Source organism: Triticum dicoccoides, chromosome 2B (assembly GCF_002162155.2).
Source record: "Triticum dicoccoides isolate Atlit2015 ecotype Zavitan chromosome 2B, WEW_v2.0, whole genome shotgun sequence".
Taxonomy (NCBI): domain Eukaryota; kingdom Viridiplantae; phylum Streptophyta; class Magnoliopsida; order Poales; family Poaceae; genus Triticum; species Triticum dicoccoides.
In genome coordinates this window covers 65,576,939-65,594,409 of record NC_041383.1, presented here as the reverse complement: position 1 = coordinate 65,594,409, position 17,471 = coordinate 65,576,939, and the positions used below count along the sequence as shown (strand labels likewise).

Below are 17,471 nucleotides of genomic sequence, written 5' to 3'. Positions count from 1 at the left end.
AACCACCCCAGACTATAGGGTTTATCGATGTGCACACGTGCCACCGCCATCCATCTAGCAACATGTTGGGGAACAACATCTTCATCCACCACTACATCATCCATATCGTCCTCCTGGAGACCCAGCTCCGCCATGAGTTGCTCGATCTCTGTCGCGGAAGTGGAACCGCCGGCAGACGCCGACCCTCCTGCACCTTCCGCAGCCATGACTGAAATCCTTACCCGATCTGAAGACACCGGGTAATGTTGAAGCCAAAACCCTAGCCGCCCGCCTGGTCAAGAAGGGGCAGCAGACCCGGCCAGGGCGGCGATGCTGATCGCCAAAGTCAGTCGAGTCGATCCCCTGCCCAGATCAAGGGGAGGGAAGAAGAAAATTTTCTCAACGACGGCTGGGAGCGCCGCCGAGAGGAAAAACCCTAACTCCGTACGAGGAGAAGGATCTCCCTCTTGCTAGCTGATGTAACTTTGATCAACAATGAATGAAGAGGTGTCCAATTGTCAAGAAAAAAGGCGTCTCACTGTGGCCGGCAGAACATCGGGGGAAGGCAGAGTGTTCGGTACTGTGGGCTGGGCTGAGTGTACGGCCCGACGGCCCGCAAGCCCACACCTACCGCGCCTTGAAATACATCGCCTTTGGCGCCCAACGCAACCGCCTCAACCAACAGCTTTCCTCGCCGGAGTCCCAAGAACCCCTCCTCTCCCCACCGCGCAGCAGCCCATCGCATCCGCGCCGGCGACCGATGGACCGCTTCCAGGACGGGCACCACGTGCGGCTGCGGAGCCGCGTGCAGCGCACCTACCTCCACGCCACCGACGACGGGGAGAGCGTCACCCTCAGCCAGCCCCGCGCCTCCATGAACGCGGCGTGGGCGGTGCACATCTACAATGGCGTAGGCGGAGATGGCTCCGGCGACAGCTCCGGCTTCGTCTCCCGCGCCGGCTCCGGCGTCCTCTCCGTCTCCGACTCCGGAGACGGAGACGGCGACGGCGGAGACGGCGATAGCTCCGACGACGGAGACGGCCCGTACCTGCTCCTCCACAGCGCCGCCTACGGCCGCTACCTCGCCGCCACGGACAGGCCGGCGCGGCCAGGCCACAACGGCCTCTGCACGGAGCTGCGCGACTACGATCAGCCGGAGGTGGAGGCCATCAAATGGCGGGCCGTCGAGTCGGGCTTCGCGGACGAAGTCGTCCTGCTCCGCCATGGCGAAGGCCACTACCTCCGCGCCAACGGCAAGTACCTCCCCTGGAACTCCACCGGCGTCAGCGTCGACGACAACGCCAGCTCCATGATGTACTGGATCGTCGAGCCCATCCCCTTGAGAGAGGCGGGCATGCCTGCCATTCCTGGCCCGCTTCCGGTGAGCTCGCCATGACCCGTTTCTTTCAGTTGCAGTTCTCTTGTTGCCAAATTTGTTCTTGATCTCCCGAACATAACCATGGCTAATGGTTCAACTGCAGACTCGCCCAAGATTCTCCCGGGGAGCGGAACGGAAGATCCGAGGCGTCGAGCCCATCCTGGGAGAGGCGAGCATGCCTGCCAATCATGGCCCGGTGAGTTCGCCATGACCCGCTTCTTGAATTGTTCCTATCGATTGAGCGAATTGCAGTTCTGTTCTTGCTGAATTTTCGAGCAGTTGTTGATCTCCAGAGCATAACCAAGATTCTCTGCTATTCAACTGCAGGCTCACCCAAGATTCTCCACCATATTCACTTCTCCCGGACGGCGCATCCGGTTCGTGCGGGCGCTGGAGGACGGGTACTACCCCGATGAGGTCAACACCTGGCGCCAGTTCTGGTTCAGGGGGAGGTCCGCGCTCAGCCTGAGAGGCAACCTGGCGGCCCTCGTCGTCGTGGACGGCCCGAACATCGCCATGTGCGTCCGAGCGGGACGCTACGGGAGGCTCACCCCGCTCGTCGTCGACCTGCCCGACGGTGGCTATGGCGGGACCCTCGAGATCGTCGTCTTCCTGACCGGGACCCTTGGTTAGTGGCAGCATTTGTTTTCCACGACGTTCAGACTTTGCTATAGTTTACTGAAACTGCTGTGGTCTGATGAACAGTTTACTGAAATTGTTCTAATTCTGAAAAACTGTTGTCTGAATCTGTTGAAATCTGAAACTGTTAGTGTGAGGTGTCTGAAACTGTTCTGATCTTGTAGATAAGTAACAGAGAAGGTGGTGACCATTTTACTTGTGTTGAATAACCTGTGAACAAATTTAGGACTTTGGAGTTGTCTAAAACTGTTGTAGTCTTGTAGAAAAGTAAAAGTTGTTGGATGGTAATAGATGATCTGAAGCTAGTTGCAGATTTCTTTCCTTGATTCAGATAATTCAGTAAGTCCATTTCATAACATCTGCTGCTAGTAGAAATTATGGAAGCTAAAAAGCCAAATCAGGTTCAGTCATCTCATTTCACCTTTGAAAAGAAGATCCTAATTTTCTAAACTGTGAGTGAAATTCAGGTGGTACATTCCAACTGTTAGTGTGAGGTGTCTGCAACTGTTGTAATCATGATAAAAGATGATCTGAAATTGAAACCCCAAATCAGATGATTCACCTCTTTTCAGCCTTAACACAGAAGATGGTGATATCAATTTGATTTAGCCCATTTTACTTGGGCTGAATAACCTGTGAACAAAATTCAGGTTCCAACAGTGGAAACTTAAATCTTGTTTCTGCGCATGATTTGTATTCAGGTTTTGTACATGACCTGTAATATTGTGATACATTTTGTTAGAAACTAGGAGTTGTATGAAACAGGTGTAATCCTGTAGAAAAGTAAAAGTAGTTGGATGGAAATTGTAGGTGTCATGTGGATTTATAATTCAAAGCTAGTTGGACATTTCTGTTCTTGATTCAGATAATTCAGTTCGTCCATTCCATATGTTTACTGCTAGTAGAAACTATAGAAGCTAAAAGGCCAAATCAATTTCAGTCATCTCACTTCACTTACTTTAGTGAACAGATGTTGCTGTACATACTATTTTGCTGCATTAACATGATATTTGGAGTCTTACTTTAGTGGAGTTCTAATCTAGTCGTGCTTGGAAAAAGGATGTTATGATATGTTTCGTTCGGACTTGGGAGTTGTCTGAAACTGTTGTAGTCTTGTAGAAAAGTAAAAGTACTTGGATGGAAATAGTAGGTGCCATGTGGATTTATCAAGCTACTTGCACATTTATGTCCTTGATTCATATATAATTTAATTTTTCCATTTTGTAACATTTGACGCCAGTAGAAATTATAGAGGCTAAAAAGCCAAATCAAGTCAGTCATCTATGCAGAGAGGTTATTAATTTTCTAACCTGTGAATGAAATTTAGGTAGTTTCTTACAATAGTGTATAAAATCTTTAGTTCCTTGCACATTATGTTGTTTCAGGTTTTTTCTTCTTGATCTTGTTGTTCATTATTGGTCTGCCGCCTAACTCGCTCATAATTTCTGCTAATTCAGGCTACGATGCGCTGCGATACCCGGATGTCGATGCACAGTAGAAGAAGATCAGAGCGGGAGTCCCGACAATTCACCTGTTCACAAGTTTTGCTGCCGCGGATATGATGGCGTCAACTTTTGCCTATAGATGGATAGATACAGATTCAGAAAACTCAGCAGCTCTAGAACTACTGAAAGTGTTGCGACCAATGGCTGAACAGTTTTGTAGTGATGCTGGAATGTAGTAGCCCTTCTGACATTCATCATGTGATGTGATTGCCACGGTTTCGTAGACAAAGCGAAAATTTTGTGATGTGACTGCCTAGGGTACTTGCAATGAGTTGATGGTTCTGCAAAAATTTTGGATCATGCATTTCACGTAACTGGAAAATGCAGTAGCTTTTTCAATTAGCTGATGTTCCTTCGTTCCTTTTAGAAATGAAGAATGCAGTGGGTTCTTCCTTTGAGCTGTTGATCATGTTTTTCGTTCTGCTGTTTTGTGTGTTTTTAGAGTCCTTAACTTCGCCTTAAAGCAACAAATGTCTTATGCTAGAATAGTCCGAAGCTTCAAAAAGAAATAGCACTGTGTTGTGCCAGATTGGCCTGGCTCTTTCGCAAAGACAATTTTGGACCCGTAAACAAATGGGTAAACACTGTCGGATCATCTGAACCTAGATAATTAGGAGAAGGGAAATTTGTATCAAGTGCCACATCACCAAAGCACAGTCCGGGGATTTCTTCAGTTTGCTGGTTCACAACAGCTTACACCTTCTCTGCTAGGCAAAACCAAAAGGTGAAAAATATGCCATGAACTGCTTATATATGGCCATAACTGACACATAATATATTTTTTTCTCAATAGGTTTATCGTGCTCCTGTTTGTTGCTCCTGTTTCCAGGTGCTCCTTTTTATGCAAAACAATCAACACCCAAATCCCACTGCTACAAAAAAATAGCTTTTGTCCTAACATGTGCAGGGTTCAAGAGTTCGTCGTCAACTGTTGTTGCTCACGCAGTTGAGATACCATATTTTTTCAAGTTCTCATGTTGTTGCTCATACACCTACTCCACTAGCCCCTCTTCCTTCCCGTACCTCTTCTCCCACTCGATTGGGCAGTTTGTTGGCAGATATTGTGTGTTTCGGTATTGAATCTAACCTGCATAATCGCCTAACCTCTGTTGTTGTTTAAGAATTGGTATCTTTAGTGTCTTTGTTGCAGGATGTCATGCCCTCGGCCTCACGTGGATATATTTTGCATTGGATGTCAAAATAGTGCCATCCACGTGAGAGTCTGCAGATAGCAATAGTTGTTGTAACTGTTGGGCTCGTATGACAAGTGACATATGTAAAGAAATAGTAAAAACTAATGTAGTTACTAACAGTTGCAATCCAACGGAGTCGAACATCCTCCTCCTCATCCTCCTCTCCATCCTAAATGGTTGAAAGTTAGCCATGACAATAACATAAGATGGTAAAAATAAAGAAAAGGATGAAAAACACACCACCACATTCAAGTTTTTGTGGGAATCCTTAATATAACTTCCAACACACACCAAGGCCTCCACCGTAGTTAGTTTTAGAGAAATCCTAAAGTCATATAAAATACTTCAACTGGTGCTTAAACTTGATTCTTCGCCATCGACATCCCCGATCACTCCTCCATCGTTAATTTCATGATCCCAACTCATGTGTGAGTAATTTCTCTATAGGATGGTAATTGGATGCGCTCTCTTATGAAATACTTGCCGGAATTGTTAAGGTTTAATGCCTAGTATCATTTATACTATGAGATTGATGTTGCTATGACTTTGCTATGGTTAATGTTTGACACTAGGGCCCGAGTGTCATGATTTTAGATCTGAACTATATGTGTTTCTATAAATATCTATGTATTTGGATCATGCATGCCAGTGTGCACATGTTATTGTTCTAGATAGGAGAGCCCAAAGTGACAATAATCAAGGTATCAAAGGGGGTGATTGTCATGGAATTGTCACGTCAGATGTCCTAGTGAAAGGACTTAGTCGTGGAGCCATCGCAACTAGGAAGCTTAAAGGGGTTAATCGAGACAAAGGACACGGGGTTTATACTGGTTCGGCCCCTTACGGTGAAGGTAAAAACCTACGATCCAGTTTTGAGTAGGATTGCTTATGTCTCGATTACCAGGGAGCGAAATCGCTTGACCTAGCTCTGAATATGATGTTACTTGCCCTGAACCGCCGCCGGCTCGTCCCTTTATATACAGAGGTCGATGCCCAGGGACTCACAGAGTCCCGGCCGGCTCATAAACAGTGTCCGGCTCGGTCTCTAACTATTCTTGCCTTACAATACAAGTTATGTACACATGACGGTTTATCTCCACGGGCCTTAAGTTGCCTTTGGGCTTTGGGCCCTTAACTGAACCGCCATCTTCAAGCTTGTCTTGGGCTTCAAGAGTCTTTATAGGTATAACCCGGCCCCTCCTGGGCGGGTCATACCTAATAGTTATATCCCCAACATTAGGCCCCAGATTGATTTGAACTAGTTCATGTCAATCTTCAACACTTAAAAAAAATCTTCTGCTTCTTTGCTTGTACAAAATTTTGTAACCCGCCATGACGTCATCCTTCGGATTTGTGGTAACCCGCCATGACGTCATCTGCCATTAATGCACGTTTTGTCCAACGTATCTCAACAGATCCTTATCCTAATGACCATCCCGAGAAACGAGGCGTCCTTGTAGCTGGATAACCATGTTTTCGGCCTCCTCGTTTTTCGCGCCCACTTATCAGTTTTCCCTTATGAATAGACACGACCAGGTCTTTCCTCATTCTCCCCTTTCCTCATCTTCTTCCTCTCGCAACCCTACTGCCGCTCGAGCTCCGCCGCCGCCGCAGAGCACCTCGTCTTCCTCGACCTCGGCCGCTGCATCAACCTGAGTCAATCCAGAGAACGGCGGCGACCCTCCGCAGTAGATCTACAGATGTAAGTCTTCGCCTTCCCCCTCCTCAGATCCACATTAGGGTTTTCAAGTTCCTCTGTGTTCTTCATGGTTCATCACAGTTTCTTCGTAGTTCTTCCACTGCAGCCTCTTCAGATGCAAAAGTAATATAGAACTCATGCGGTAGTTGTTTTGCGTCCATTTGTTATGATAGTAGATCCATTTTTCTTGTAAAGAGGCCTCATTAGAACTCGCGAACTCCTCTGTACTAGGTTTTTAGGTCTAGAATATTTTCTTTTCTGAACAGCCGTTTGATCAAAAATAATAGCTGCAACCTGTGAAACTTGTTTGTGCAACACTTAGGCAAAAATTGTATTTGTTAGATCCACCTAGCCATGGCGACTCTTATCACCGACTTAAGAAGGCAATGCTCAATTGATAATCTTGACCACCCATGGCGGTTTAGATAACTTAACTGCTTATGGCGCTCATGGCGCCTTAAATAATCTGACATAATTAGCCATATACCATTAGGCCCGTTTATAAGCCGCCATATGGAATATGCACTGGCTTAAATTTGAACCGGAAATTTTTACTCTTTCTTAGGCTTGCATCCCAATGCCTCCCAAACCACCCACTTCATGCAACTAGGTCAGATCCATTGTCCTAGACAGTACGCTTGATGACTTTGTGAAGACTGGCTATCTTCCAAAGAAGCAAGTTATGTCATATCGTGCTCCTGACCCAACAGAGGAAAAGTCTCAGCCCAAGGAGGGGGAGGTCATCGTCTTTACTGATCATATGAACCAGGGGTTTTCACCACCCGACAAAAAATTCTTCAGGGACGTCCTGCACTTCTTTGATCTCCATCCTCAAGACATCGGACCCAATTTCGTGTCTAATATTTGCAATTTTCAAGTGTTCGGTGAGGTATATCTTGGAGAAGAGCCCAGCTTACTACTCTTCAGAGAGTTATTTTATTTGAACCGCCAGAATGAATGTGCCAACGGACAAAGCTTGGAACTTGGCGGTGTCTCAATCCAGCATCGGAGAGACGTCATTTTTCCTTATGCCAATCCACCAAGTCATCCCAAAGACTGGAACCAAACATGGTTCTATTGCCAAGACACTTCTCCGGCTGATGAGAATCCTCTGCTTGATTTTCATGCTCTGCGTCTTGAGTCCAATCATCCACTTCCTGACAAGATTACAACCGCCGAGCGCCAGACGCTCGCCCCCACTATGGCTAAAATCAAGGCTCTTTGGGGGAACGGGCTAAATGGTATCGATTTGGTCCGGATTTGGCTTGCCTGGCAGATCATTCCGTTGAGCCGCCGCCCTGGCCTGATGTGTACCTACACGGGCAAGAAAGATGACCCTCTGCAGCACAGCTCTAACAACTTACCGGACCACGTCATTGATGACATGCAAAATCACTCCTGAAAGAAAGCCTAGCAGATTGTGGTAAGGTGGGCTTAAGTCCCTTGTGCGAAGCTAACCCGGCTCTAGCGGTAAGCCGCCAACCTGAGTAAATTACCTTTAACCTTGATGTTTGTCTGTACTCAACCTTTGCTGATTTTCACAGGCTAATGATAAATTTTGGAAAGCAAAATATGATCACGAGGCTGCGAAGAAAGCCAGGAAGGCTAAGAGAGCCGCCAGGAAATAAGCCGCCAAGAAGAAGGGAAAGAAGGCCACCGCCTCTGACTTGCTTCGACTAGAAGATATTTCTGAGTCGGAGGTAGCCCTTGACTCTCTTGGCTCCTTTTTTAACCACCTTATTGACACTGATTATCATCAGGAGGACACGAGAACAAGTCATGGAAAGGATGAAGAGGTAACTATCATTTCCTCCGACTCCGAGCCTTTGCCAAGACAGAAAATCCGAAGAGTAACCCAGAAAGTAAGATTTTCACATCCCTTGGATTATCAAGATCTTCAATTTCTTTTGAAGTGACAGATTCATGAGAGCCGGAGGCAGACCCGGACCAGCAAGGACATGGAACTCTCCTCCGGCTTACCCAATACACCAAGGAAGCGCCAGAACGAGGTCACCTCCGATTTAAATCCCTTTTATCCTTTGGCGGGTCTTACTCGTCAATCACTCAACTCTTCTGACTCGAATTATCAGGAAACTTCACCTTCCTCCGGTAACTCAATGCAGTCCAACTTGCCGGCTTTCAAGACCGCTCTAGGGTAACGATGACTTGCTTTTTCTGTATTCATTTCAATTCTCTATATTTGTACTGATCTTTTGATCTTATGCAGCGGAAAAGCAAAGCCTAGCAAGAAGGTGAAGAAGAACAAGCCGGCCGAAGAGCTGATTTTTAAAGAGCCGGAACTTGGGACGGCCGCGCCTGAGGCCTCTGCTCATGAGCCGCCACCTGAACCAGCTCATGAGACGCCAACACCAACCGCTGACCCGCCTGCCGAGCAAGCCGTGGATGGCTCTGAAAACCCGGAAGTCCCTAGCCCGGCCAAGACAGACGATCCCCAAAGTGTTGATGTTGAGATTACCAGGACCGGCTTTGCTGAGCTGGGGAGACCAACTATGCTGGCCAAGTGTTCTGCCAAGGAGGAGCTTATGGAATGCTGCAAGGTTAGGTTTGATGTCGCTGATTATACTCATATGAGTATTGGATAAGTTTTTTCTGGCTATCTTAGCCAAGTACATAGCAGCCGTGACGTCGAAGTTGACATGGTGAAGCAAATGCGCCAGAAATTTGAGGTATATATTCTCCCATTCACTGAATTATCCTTACTTATGCCAGCCCCCAAGTCTATTGCTTATGATGAATATGTTGTAGACTTAGAAACAAGCTTAATAACATTAGTGATATATTTGGATAAACATGTAAGAAATCCGGCTTACTTCATAGTCCCCAAGGGCCGGCTTAATCAGCATGGTTGAGCCAGTCTTTCATATGCGTGTATAGAATAAAATACTTGTAAAAATTTAACAGCAATATGCATTAGCCCCCAAGTGCCAAGTACTCTTGCTTGCAAAGTGCTTGGGACTTACTCTCATGAACCGCCACTTAGGTAAAATTCTTCGGTAGACATTAGCCCCCAAGTGCCAAGTGTTATTGCTTGCAAAAAGGCTTGGGACTTAATATTGTATGATAACAGTCGTGATTTTGACCCGGTGTTTGTACAGGCCACCACCAATCAACTTCAATCAGAAATATCTGACTTGAAGAACCGCCTGGAAGCACAAGAGACGGAAACCTAAAGAGCCAACTCCAAGTTTGAATTCAGTGTATCTGAACAAGAGAAACTGAAAAAAGACTTTGAAATGGAGAAAAAGACCTGGGCTGATGAAAAGATTGCTTTGACCAATCGAGCTGAGAAGGCAGAGGCAGCTCTTGAAGAAACAACCGTCAAATTATCCGGCTTAAAATGCCATGTATCTCAGATGGTCTCAGCAATCTTTGGTAAGTCACCCTGCAAGTGTTAAATACTTGAATCTTTGCACTACAAAAAAAAGACACAACCGTGACATTTTGGGCCGAACAAAAAGCAATTTGTCATACATATGACACTTCTATGATGATAATTGTGACAAAACCCGGTATCATCATAGATGTGGTGGGATCCTACTTTTATGACAAAAAATCATGACATAAAATGGGCTTTTCGTCCTGGGCGGGCCGGAGCCGCAGCTGCATGACATTCTTTGGGCCGTCCATGACGGAAAAAACAGTGGTAGAAGCGAGGGCGAGGAAAATTTCGGGGAGTTCCCGGTTACGATGGGTGGTCAGGGGCCGAGCGATGCGCGTTTCTCTCGTACACGTACGCGCGTGTGTGCGAGGCGTTGGCTCTAACTGAACCCGAGCGAGGGTGTTGGGCTCTAACTGAATGCGAGCAATTGCACTGCAGGCTACGCATTACTGAACCCGAGCGATCGATCGATGGCTGTTAACTGAACCTGGTCGAGCGATTCCTTCGCTACTGCTGCTAACTGAAGCTAATCGATGCTGCCTCTCTGGATGAACAGCGAGCGTTGCAGGGGGGTTGGATGAACAGTGAGCGGTGGCGTTGCCTCTGGATGAACAGGACCCCGTGGTGTGGAGGCTTGGATGAACAGGACGGCCCTGTGGAGGGCTGGATGAACAGTAGACGGTGGAGGGGTGGTTGAACAGTAGCCGGTGAAGTAGCGTGCGGTGGAGGCTGGATGAACAGGAGCCCGTGGAGGCTGGAGGAGGTCGGCGGTAGCCCATGGAGGCTAGAGGAGGTCGACAGTGGAGATGAACAGTATCCCGTGGAGTCCCGTTTTGCAGTACGCCACACCCCTCTCAATGAACAGGAACCCCGTTTCGACCGTAGCGCTCCAACACAAGTCCGTTTTGTCCGTTTTGCGGTACACCACACCCCTCCCGATCAACAGGACCCCTTTTTGATCGTAGGAGGTCCGTTTCCTCCGTTTTGCGGTACGCCAGACCCCTCCCGATGAACACGATCCCGTTTCGAACGTGGCCGGTCGAACACAAGGCTGTTTCCTTCGTTCTGCGGTATGCCAGGCCTCGTTTCCATCGCCTGTTCCGTCCAAGCCCTCCCGATGAACACGACGACGCATTCCGTTCCGACCCAGGCAATTGGCTCCCACGCGTTCTGTTACCTCCTAATGAACACGACGCATTCTGTTGCCTCCCCATGAACACGACGCATTCCGTTGCCTCCCCATGAACACGACGGCGATGATGTTTCTCCGTTCCGACCCAGCCATGTACACGAGGCCTAGCCGTACATATGCGCGAGTAGGCATTCGACACCCCGCCCATATGTACACATACGTGTACATGCTATGTGCGCGTCTCTACATCGACACGTGCACGCCTCTACATCCACCAGTATATATGTACATACACGTTCGCGACCAGAATGACAACGCTACGTACACTTCGACCAGTTGGGTCCCGACTATCAGGCAATTCGTTGCGTGCGAAGATGTAGCTGGTGGGTCCCAGCAGTCAGGGGAGCGAATTGTTTTTTTTTGCCCGGACGCACTTCCTTGCGTGCGCAGATGTAGCTGATGGGTCCCAGCAGTCAGGGGGAAACGTTTTTTCGTGAAATACGGTGGCCCGTCCATTGGGTCCCCGCTGTCAGGTGGAGGAATAATTATTTTGCGCGTAATAAGGAGGCACTTCCTTGCTACGGCCATGGACCCAGCTGTCAGCCTCTCCACGTACAATCCACGTCTGATGGAAGTCGTTCCTTGACCATGTTGACCACGCCACACCGAGAGCACCAGGGCGGTGGACGGCGGCGAGGCCTAGGAAGGGGACGACGCGGAGCCAAGGAAGACGCGGCAGTGGATGCCCATGCGTAGAGGAGTACGAGGGTTCACTGGTTCGCTGCGGTGTGAGGCTGCCGTCGCCGCAGAATAACAGGGGGTGTGGGTGAGTAGAGGGATGGCCTGGCCAGCGGTGGGAGTAGTAGGGGCGGCGAGGCCTCCGCCGCATCGCAGCCGGCCACGGGAGGCAGGAGCACGAGGCACAACCGGCGCTGGTTTGGGCGGCTGGAGAAAGAAGACTAGAGGTTGAAGAAGCACTACGGCCATTAGATGGACATCGTATGGTCACTGGAGCTAGAATCGTACATATTGACTAAGTTGGCAAAGCCCTCCGTCCCCGTCAACTTAGTAGTCCCACAAGTCAGCCTGCCGCTATACTGGGTGCACTTCCTTGCGTGCGAAGATATAGCTTGTGGGTCCGAGCTGTCAGCGGAGGTAACTTTTTTCGTGAAATACAGAGGCCCTTTTGGTGAGTCCCTGATGTCAGGTGGAGGAATCATTATTTTGCGCGTAATAAGGAGGCATTTCCTTGCGTGTGGCCATGGACCCAGCTGTCGGCCTCTCCACGTACAGTCCACTTCAGATACATGTCAGTTGTTGACCATGTTGACTAGGCCGTGCCGAGAGCACCAGGGCGGTGGACGACGGCGAGGCCTAGGAAGGGAACGACACGGAGGCACGGAAGACTCGGCAGTTGTTTCCCACGTGGAGAGGAGTACGACTGTACGAGGGTTTACTGGTTCGTCTGTCGTCGCCGGAGAATAACAGCAGGTGTGAGTGAGTAAAGGGATGGCTAGGCTAGTGATGGGAGTACGGTGGGGTGGTGAGGCCTGCACGGCAGCATAGCCGGTCGTGGGGAGGAGGGAGCAGGCAGTCCCTCCGGCGCTTGTTTGAGCGGCTGGAGCAGGAAGAGCAGAGATTGAAGAAGCACGACGGCCGTTGGATGGACATCCAACACTGACTGCTTGTGCGTCAACCTTTTTTTAGGAAAGCCTCAAATCTATGGAAAATAGCATACAACCCATCTGCCATTATTTCTAATAATTTGCAGCCCACTTGCTAATTCTTAAGGTTTTTTAGCCCATATTCTTTTTGTTAGCATTACATCCCATATTGTGGCCACGTTTAAAAAATTGTACGAAATTTTGCATATTTCGGTCTGGTCCGAACTGTTTTTAATCCTGAAATTTCAACTCACATTCAAGCTGATTTTAAAAATAAATGTATATCAATATAAAATCCAACAAATTCTCCACGCATAAAAATTAATGTAATTTAAAATCTCGAAATGAAAAAAATATTTGAAACTAATTGCCGGTTTGGTGTGTTTTAAAAATGTATAGCCCATTTCTCATTACTGATGGGCCATTTTCTCGGCCAACCGAATGAAAGCTCTCCTCGTCTTGAAAGATTTGCAGCCCAACAGGCCCGACAAAGTGACTTACTTGGCAAATCACAAAAAAACTGGGTTGTGGCCGTGGACCCAGCTGTCAGCCTCTCCACGTACAGTACTCTTCTGATGGAATGTCGTTGACCACATTGACCACGCCGCGCCGAGAGCACCAAGGCGGTGGATGACGGCGATGCCTAGGAAGGGGACGACGCGGAGCCGGGGAAGACGCGGCAGTGGATGCCCACGCAGAGAGGAGTACGAGGGTTCACTGGTTCGGCTGCGGTGTGAGGCTGTCGTCGCTGTAGGGCCTGGCTAGTGGTGGGAGTAGTAGGGGCGATGAGGCCTCAACAGTATCACAGCCAGCCGCTGGAGGCAGGAGCAGGCGGTCTCCCCGGCGCTGGTTTGGGCGGCTGGTGCAAGAAGAGCATCGATTGAAGAAGAGCAGGACCGTTCGATTCAAATCCAACGGTTACTGCTGCTAGAATCGTTTGTTGACTAAGTTAACAAGCCCTGCATACGTGTCAACTTAGTAGGCCCACAGGTCTGCCTCCCAACCGGTGCGCCCTAGATGTCAGTGGGAGGAATCATTTTTTCGTGTAATAAGGAGGCAGTTGATTGCGTGCGGCCAGGCCAGCGGAGGGAGTAGGGTGGGCCGGGGAAGCCTGCGCGGCATCACAGCGGGCCACAAGAGGAGGGAGCAGGCAGTCCCGCCGGCGCTAGTTTAGGTGGCTGGAGCAGGAAGATCAGAGATTGAAGAAGCACGTCGGCCGTTGGATGGACATCCAATAGTCACTGCTGCTAGAATCATGTGTTCACTGACAAAGCCTTGCGTAAACAAGTCATCCTCGAAATCTGGGGCGTGTACAGCCCATTTGCTATTATTTTTATAATTTTTACTCATTTTCTAATTCATATGGAATTTATTGCAGCCCCTTTTCCATTTTTAGAATTGCTGGCCATTTTCTGGTCAGTACCAGGGTCAAAAAATTAACTAAATATGTGGGAAATTTTGAAAATTTGTAAATTTTTGCTAGGGAATGAAATATTCTTAATCCAAAAATTAATAGCCATACTAAAACAAATTTAAAAATAAATTAGTACTATGTCATGTTAAATCCAATGAAATACGTATAAGATATCAGTGAAGAACAAAAACAAAACAAGTAACTAATATCCCATTTGCTATATTTTTTTTGGAATTTCAACCCCTTTTTATATTACTTTTAACAGACATTGACCATACTCTTTGGCCAAGCCGGAATGCATCCCTCCTCGTCTTGAAAGATTTGCAGCCCAGTAATTCGGAGAAAACAAATAGGCCTAGCTTGGGTATTCTTCAAAAAGAAATATTGGGCTACCTATTTTCCCAAAGAACTGGTGCATCAACATTTAGCTTTATTTATTTATTTACTTATTTATGTTTAGGGGACCATGAGCATGTACCTGGGCCGGATTCATGTGAGAGCCTCCCTTCTAGTTAATTATGGGCTTCTCTATTGGGCCTTCATCAGTGGGCTGCATGTTATCAACAAGTGGAAAATGTGTTCCGTGCGAAAAATAGTATGCACTACGTACGGTACCGGGCACTAAAGGATCGAACCGTGGAATGACTTCCAAAACATTGTGTTTGTCATTCTAACAACACATTTATTCAACCAACAGACGAAATATACTACTGATTGTACATTGAAAACAGCAACAGCAGCAACCAGGGCTGGGGGTGCAACAGAAGCAGTAAGCAGGCCAAAAGAGTGAAGACGTAGCTCTCTCTTCCAAACCAAACATCAGCCATCATTACAAAAGGGCTACCAAAAAAGAACAAGTGTATGCATCAAACTAAATAAAGATCCTACTACACCAAGTATACGCATCTAACTAACTAGCTCTCTTAGATGTTACTATTTATTAAGCTGCGGAGATTGGCTAATGGCTTGAACCAGATGGGTGCCTGATGGGGGAAACTCCAGCCAGCAGGTCGAAGTCTGATACTTGCGACCCTCTCTCCTACTTTGGGCTACAGAGCGTGGCGGCACATATCAGGGTATGGTGTATGCAAAGACGCATGGTACGTTGTGTACACACAGTTTTGCCTGATGAACAAAACCGCGCTGCCATCATGATCCTTGTCGTGGGTTATCTCCTGGTTAATTAGATAATTCAGTCCGACAAACAGAGAGCGTGTACCAAGGCTACTTACCAGCCTCCAGTCAAAAATTCCTGAAGGCCGAGAGAAGCTGGGATCCTACTCAAAGACCTTGCAGTGACTGTGATTGTATTTCGCGAAACAACACGTCCGGTACATGTGAATGATCATCAATTATTCGCCATTGTCTGATCGAGCCAGGAACCACCTGCAACTACCATGTCGCTTTTCTTTGAAAGGTTCTGGGATTAGGAAGGGTAGGGACACCAGGCGGCCTACAACATCATATCAAGTTGGAGTCAAATAAAAAAGGGCTCTTGATTTAGTCAATCTTAAGAACAACATGTTATGAGCATGAATATTTTTTCAGTAAATGTTGACAGTAATATAATCAAGCCATCATGATATCATAGGAAAGTAACATACTACTGTAACAGCCGTTTGTAGCGATGACTGGAGTAGGCCAGCAATACGTCTAGCCATAGAAGGAGTCGACAGCATAAATGAAGCCCTTGTGTTCAATGGCATCAGAGAACCATGGAGGATGTATGATCCTGCGATGGACGTGCAGATTTATCCACTTACCGCAGTGACCTGTCAGATAAGCGAGACCGTGGTTGAAGAACGCAATTAGCCTGAAGTCTTTATAATTCGCAGATCTTGTGGGCACTTGGTAGATTACAACCTTGAGCAAATCAAACTTGGTATCATGTTGGCTACTGTAAGATTCCGAGTATTCTGGGCCGCGGTGCCAAAGCAGTGCAATGTTAATTGAAGGAAGGGGGATCAATCACCGGGTGTAGACCTCCACGAGCATCCAGCTGCCGCGACCATCGACGAGCACCATCCAAGATGTGTTCATGCCGATCCAGTACATACCGTTAATGTAGTTGAGGCTGACGGGGATCGGATCACAGTCAAGGGGGTTGATGCTTGCCACCCTACGATCGTTATGCTACGTGACACGCCGTTTCTGAAGATCAGGCGGCATCAGCAAGCAAGGAGCTGGCTTAAAAAGCTCCGGCCTGAGGGCTTTGAGTAAATGGTACAGCCCTGACAAGCACGCGGCGAGCGGCATGGTACTGAGATTGTCCACACACGAAACAATGAGCTTGATTACCTCTGTGGGGAGCGAATTCTAGCCACTCTTTCGGCAGACGCTGCTTGGTTCTGCCATTGTTAGTGCTTGGGTTTCGGACGAGGGGGGGAGGCGCCTTAGCGGGGATGGAAGATTGGACGAGATTATGTGCGGACAAAGATGGAGAAGCAAATATGTGCTGCGGGAAGTGGACAGGTGATGATGACTATAGCACGCCGCTTGACTTACGAGACACATACCAGCAGCGTAGGGTCATATAGATGCTAGACAACTTGCTTGAGTGATCACAGTACTGGTACTCCCTACAGTACCTACTACAGTACTATGCCCTAACTTGCTTGAGTAGAGTAGTAGAGTAGGACTCTACTACTCTACTACTCTACTACTAGCACCAGAGGAGTAGTATATTCTAATCTAAAATAGTTACAAACTTCAATGCTCGAGCGTGGAACGACTACGAACCTGCTCAAAGACCATGTCTACTACTTCATGTGCTACTCCTGTGCTCCATTCGGCGGCCGCAATGTCCCCTTGTCAGGACCGGACTTTCGGGACATTAATTTCCCATAAAATGGCCCTTGTGCTCACCAGCCCCAGGATTACTGTTAGTTGGCGAGACACCAACTTGATACAGAAACTCCAAGTAAAGTACATAATATGTAGTACAAGACCATTCTGGCCTATGAGTACAACACAAGGTTTCTAGTGGTTGTCATCGCAACGCTCCTCTCCAGGCTAGAAATCTGGCCAAGACAATAGCCAGGGACAAGCCAGTGAGTACTTTGAATGTACTCGCAAACATTATGAACACAGGTATAATATAACAAATGATAATCATGCTCTGAAATATTCTGTGATCACAACGTCCGTCACAAAATAAAATCCCTGATGCATGCAAGCAGGTTATTTATATACAACATGAATATGCAATCACATAGTAGAAATAAAATGCACCGATCGAGTGTCTGAAGCGACGCCCCGAAAGGATAGTAAATAACAAGCATGCCTCAGTCGGGCGTCTGAGCGACACCACACAAAGGGCTTATAAAGTAAATAAATAACAAGCATGCCACAGTCGGGCGTCTTAGCGGCACCACATAAAGGGCTTATAAGGTAAATAAATAACAAGCATGCCACAGTCGGGCGTCTTAGCGACTCCACATAAAGGGCTTATAAAGTAAGTAAATAACA

General features: G+C 47.6%; 1 protein-coding gene across 1 annotated transcript; it reads left to right on the top strand.

Moving 5' to 3' along the window:
- The first annotated feature begins 739 nt into the window (after positions 1-739).
- Positions 740-9,584, top strand: LOC119360479. Its single transcript, XM_037626105.1, has 6 exons — positions 740-902; positions 993-1,360; positions 1,685-1,985; positions 8,484-8,502; positions 8,621-8,951; positions 9,510-9,584. Exons 1-6 carry the CDS (start codon positions 740-742, stop codon positions 9,582-9,584), a joined length of 1,257 nt encoding a protein of 418 aa, XP_037482002.1.
- The last annotated feature ends 7,887 nt before the right edge of the window (positions 9,585-17,471 follow it).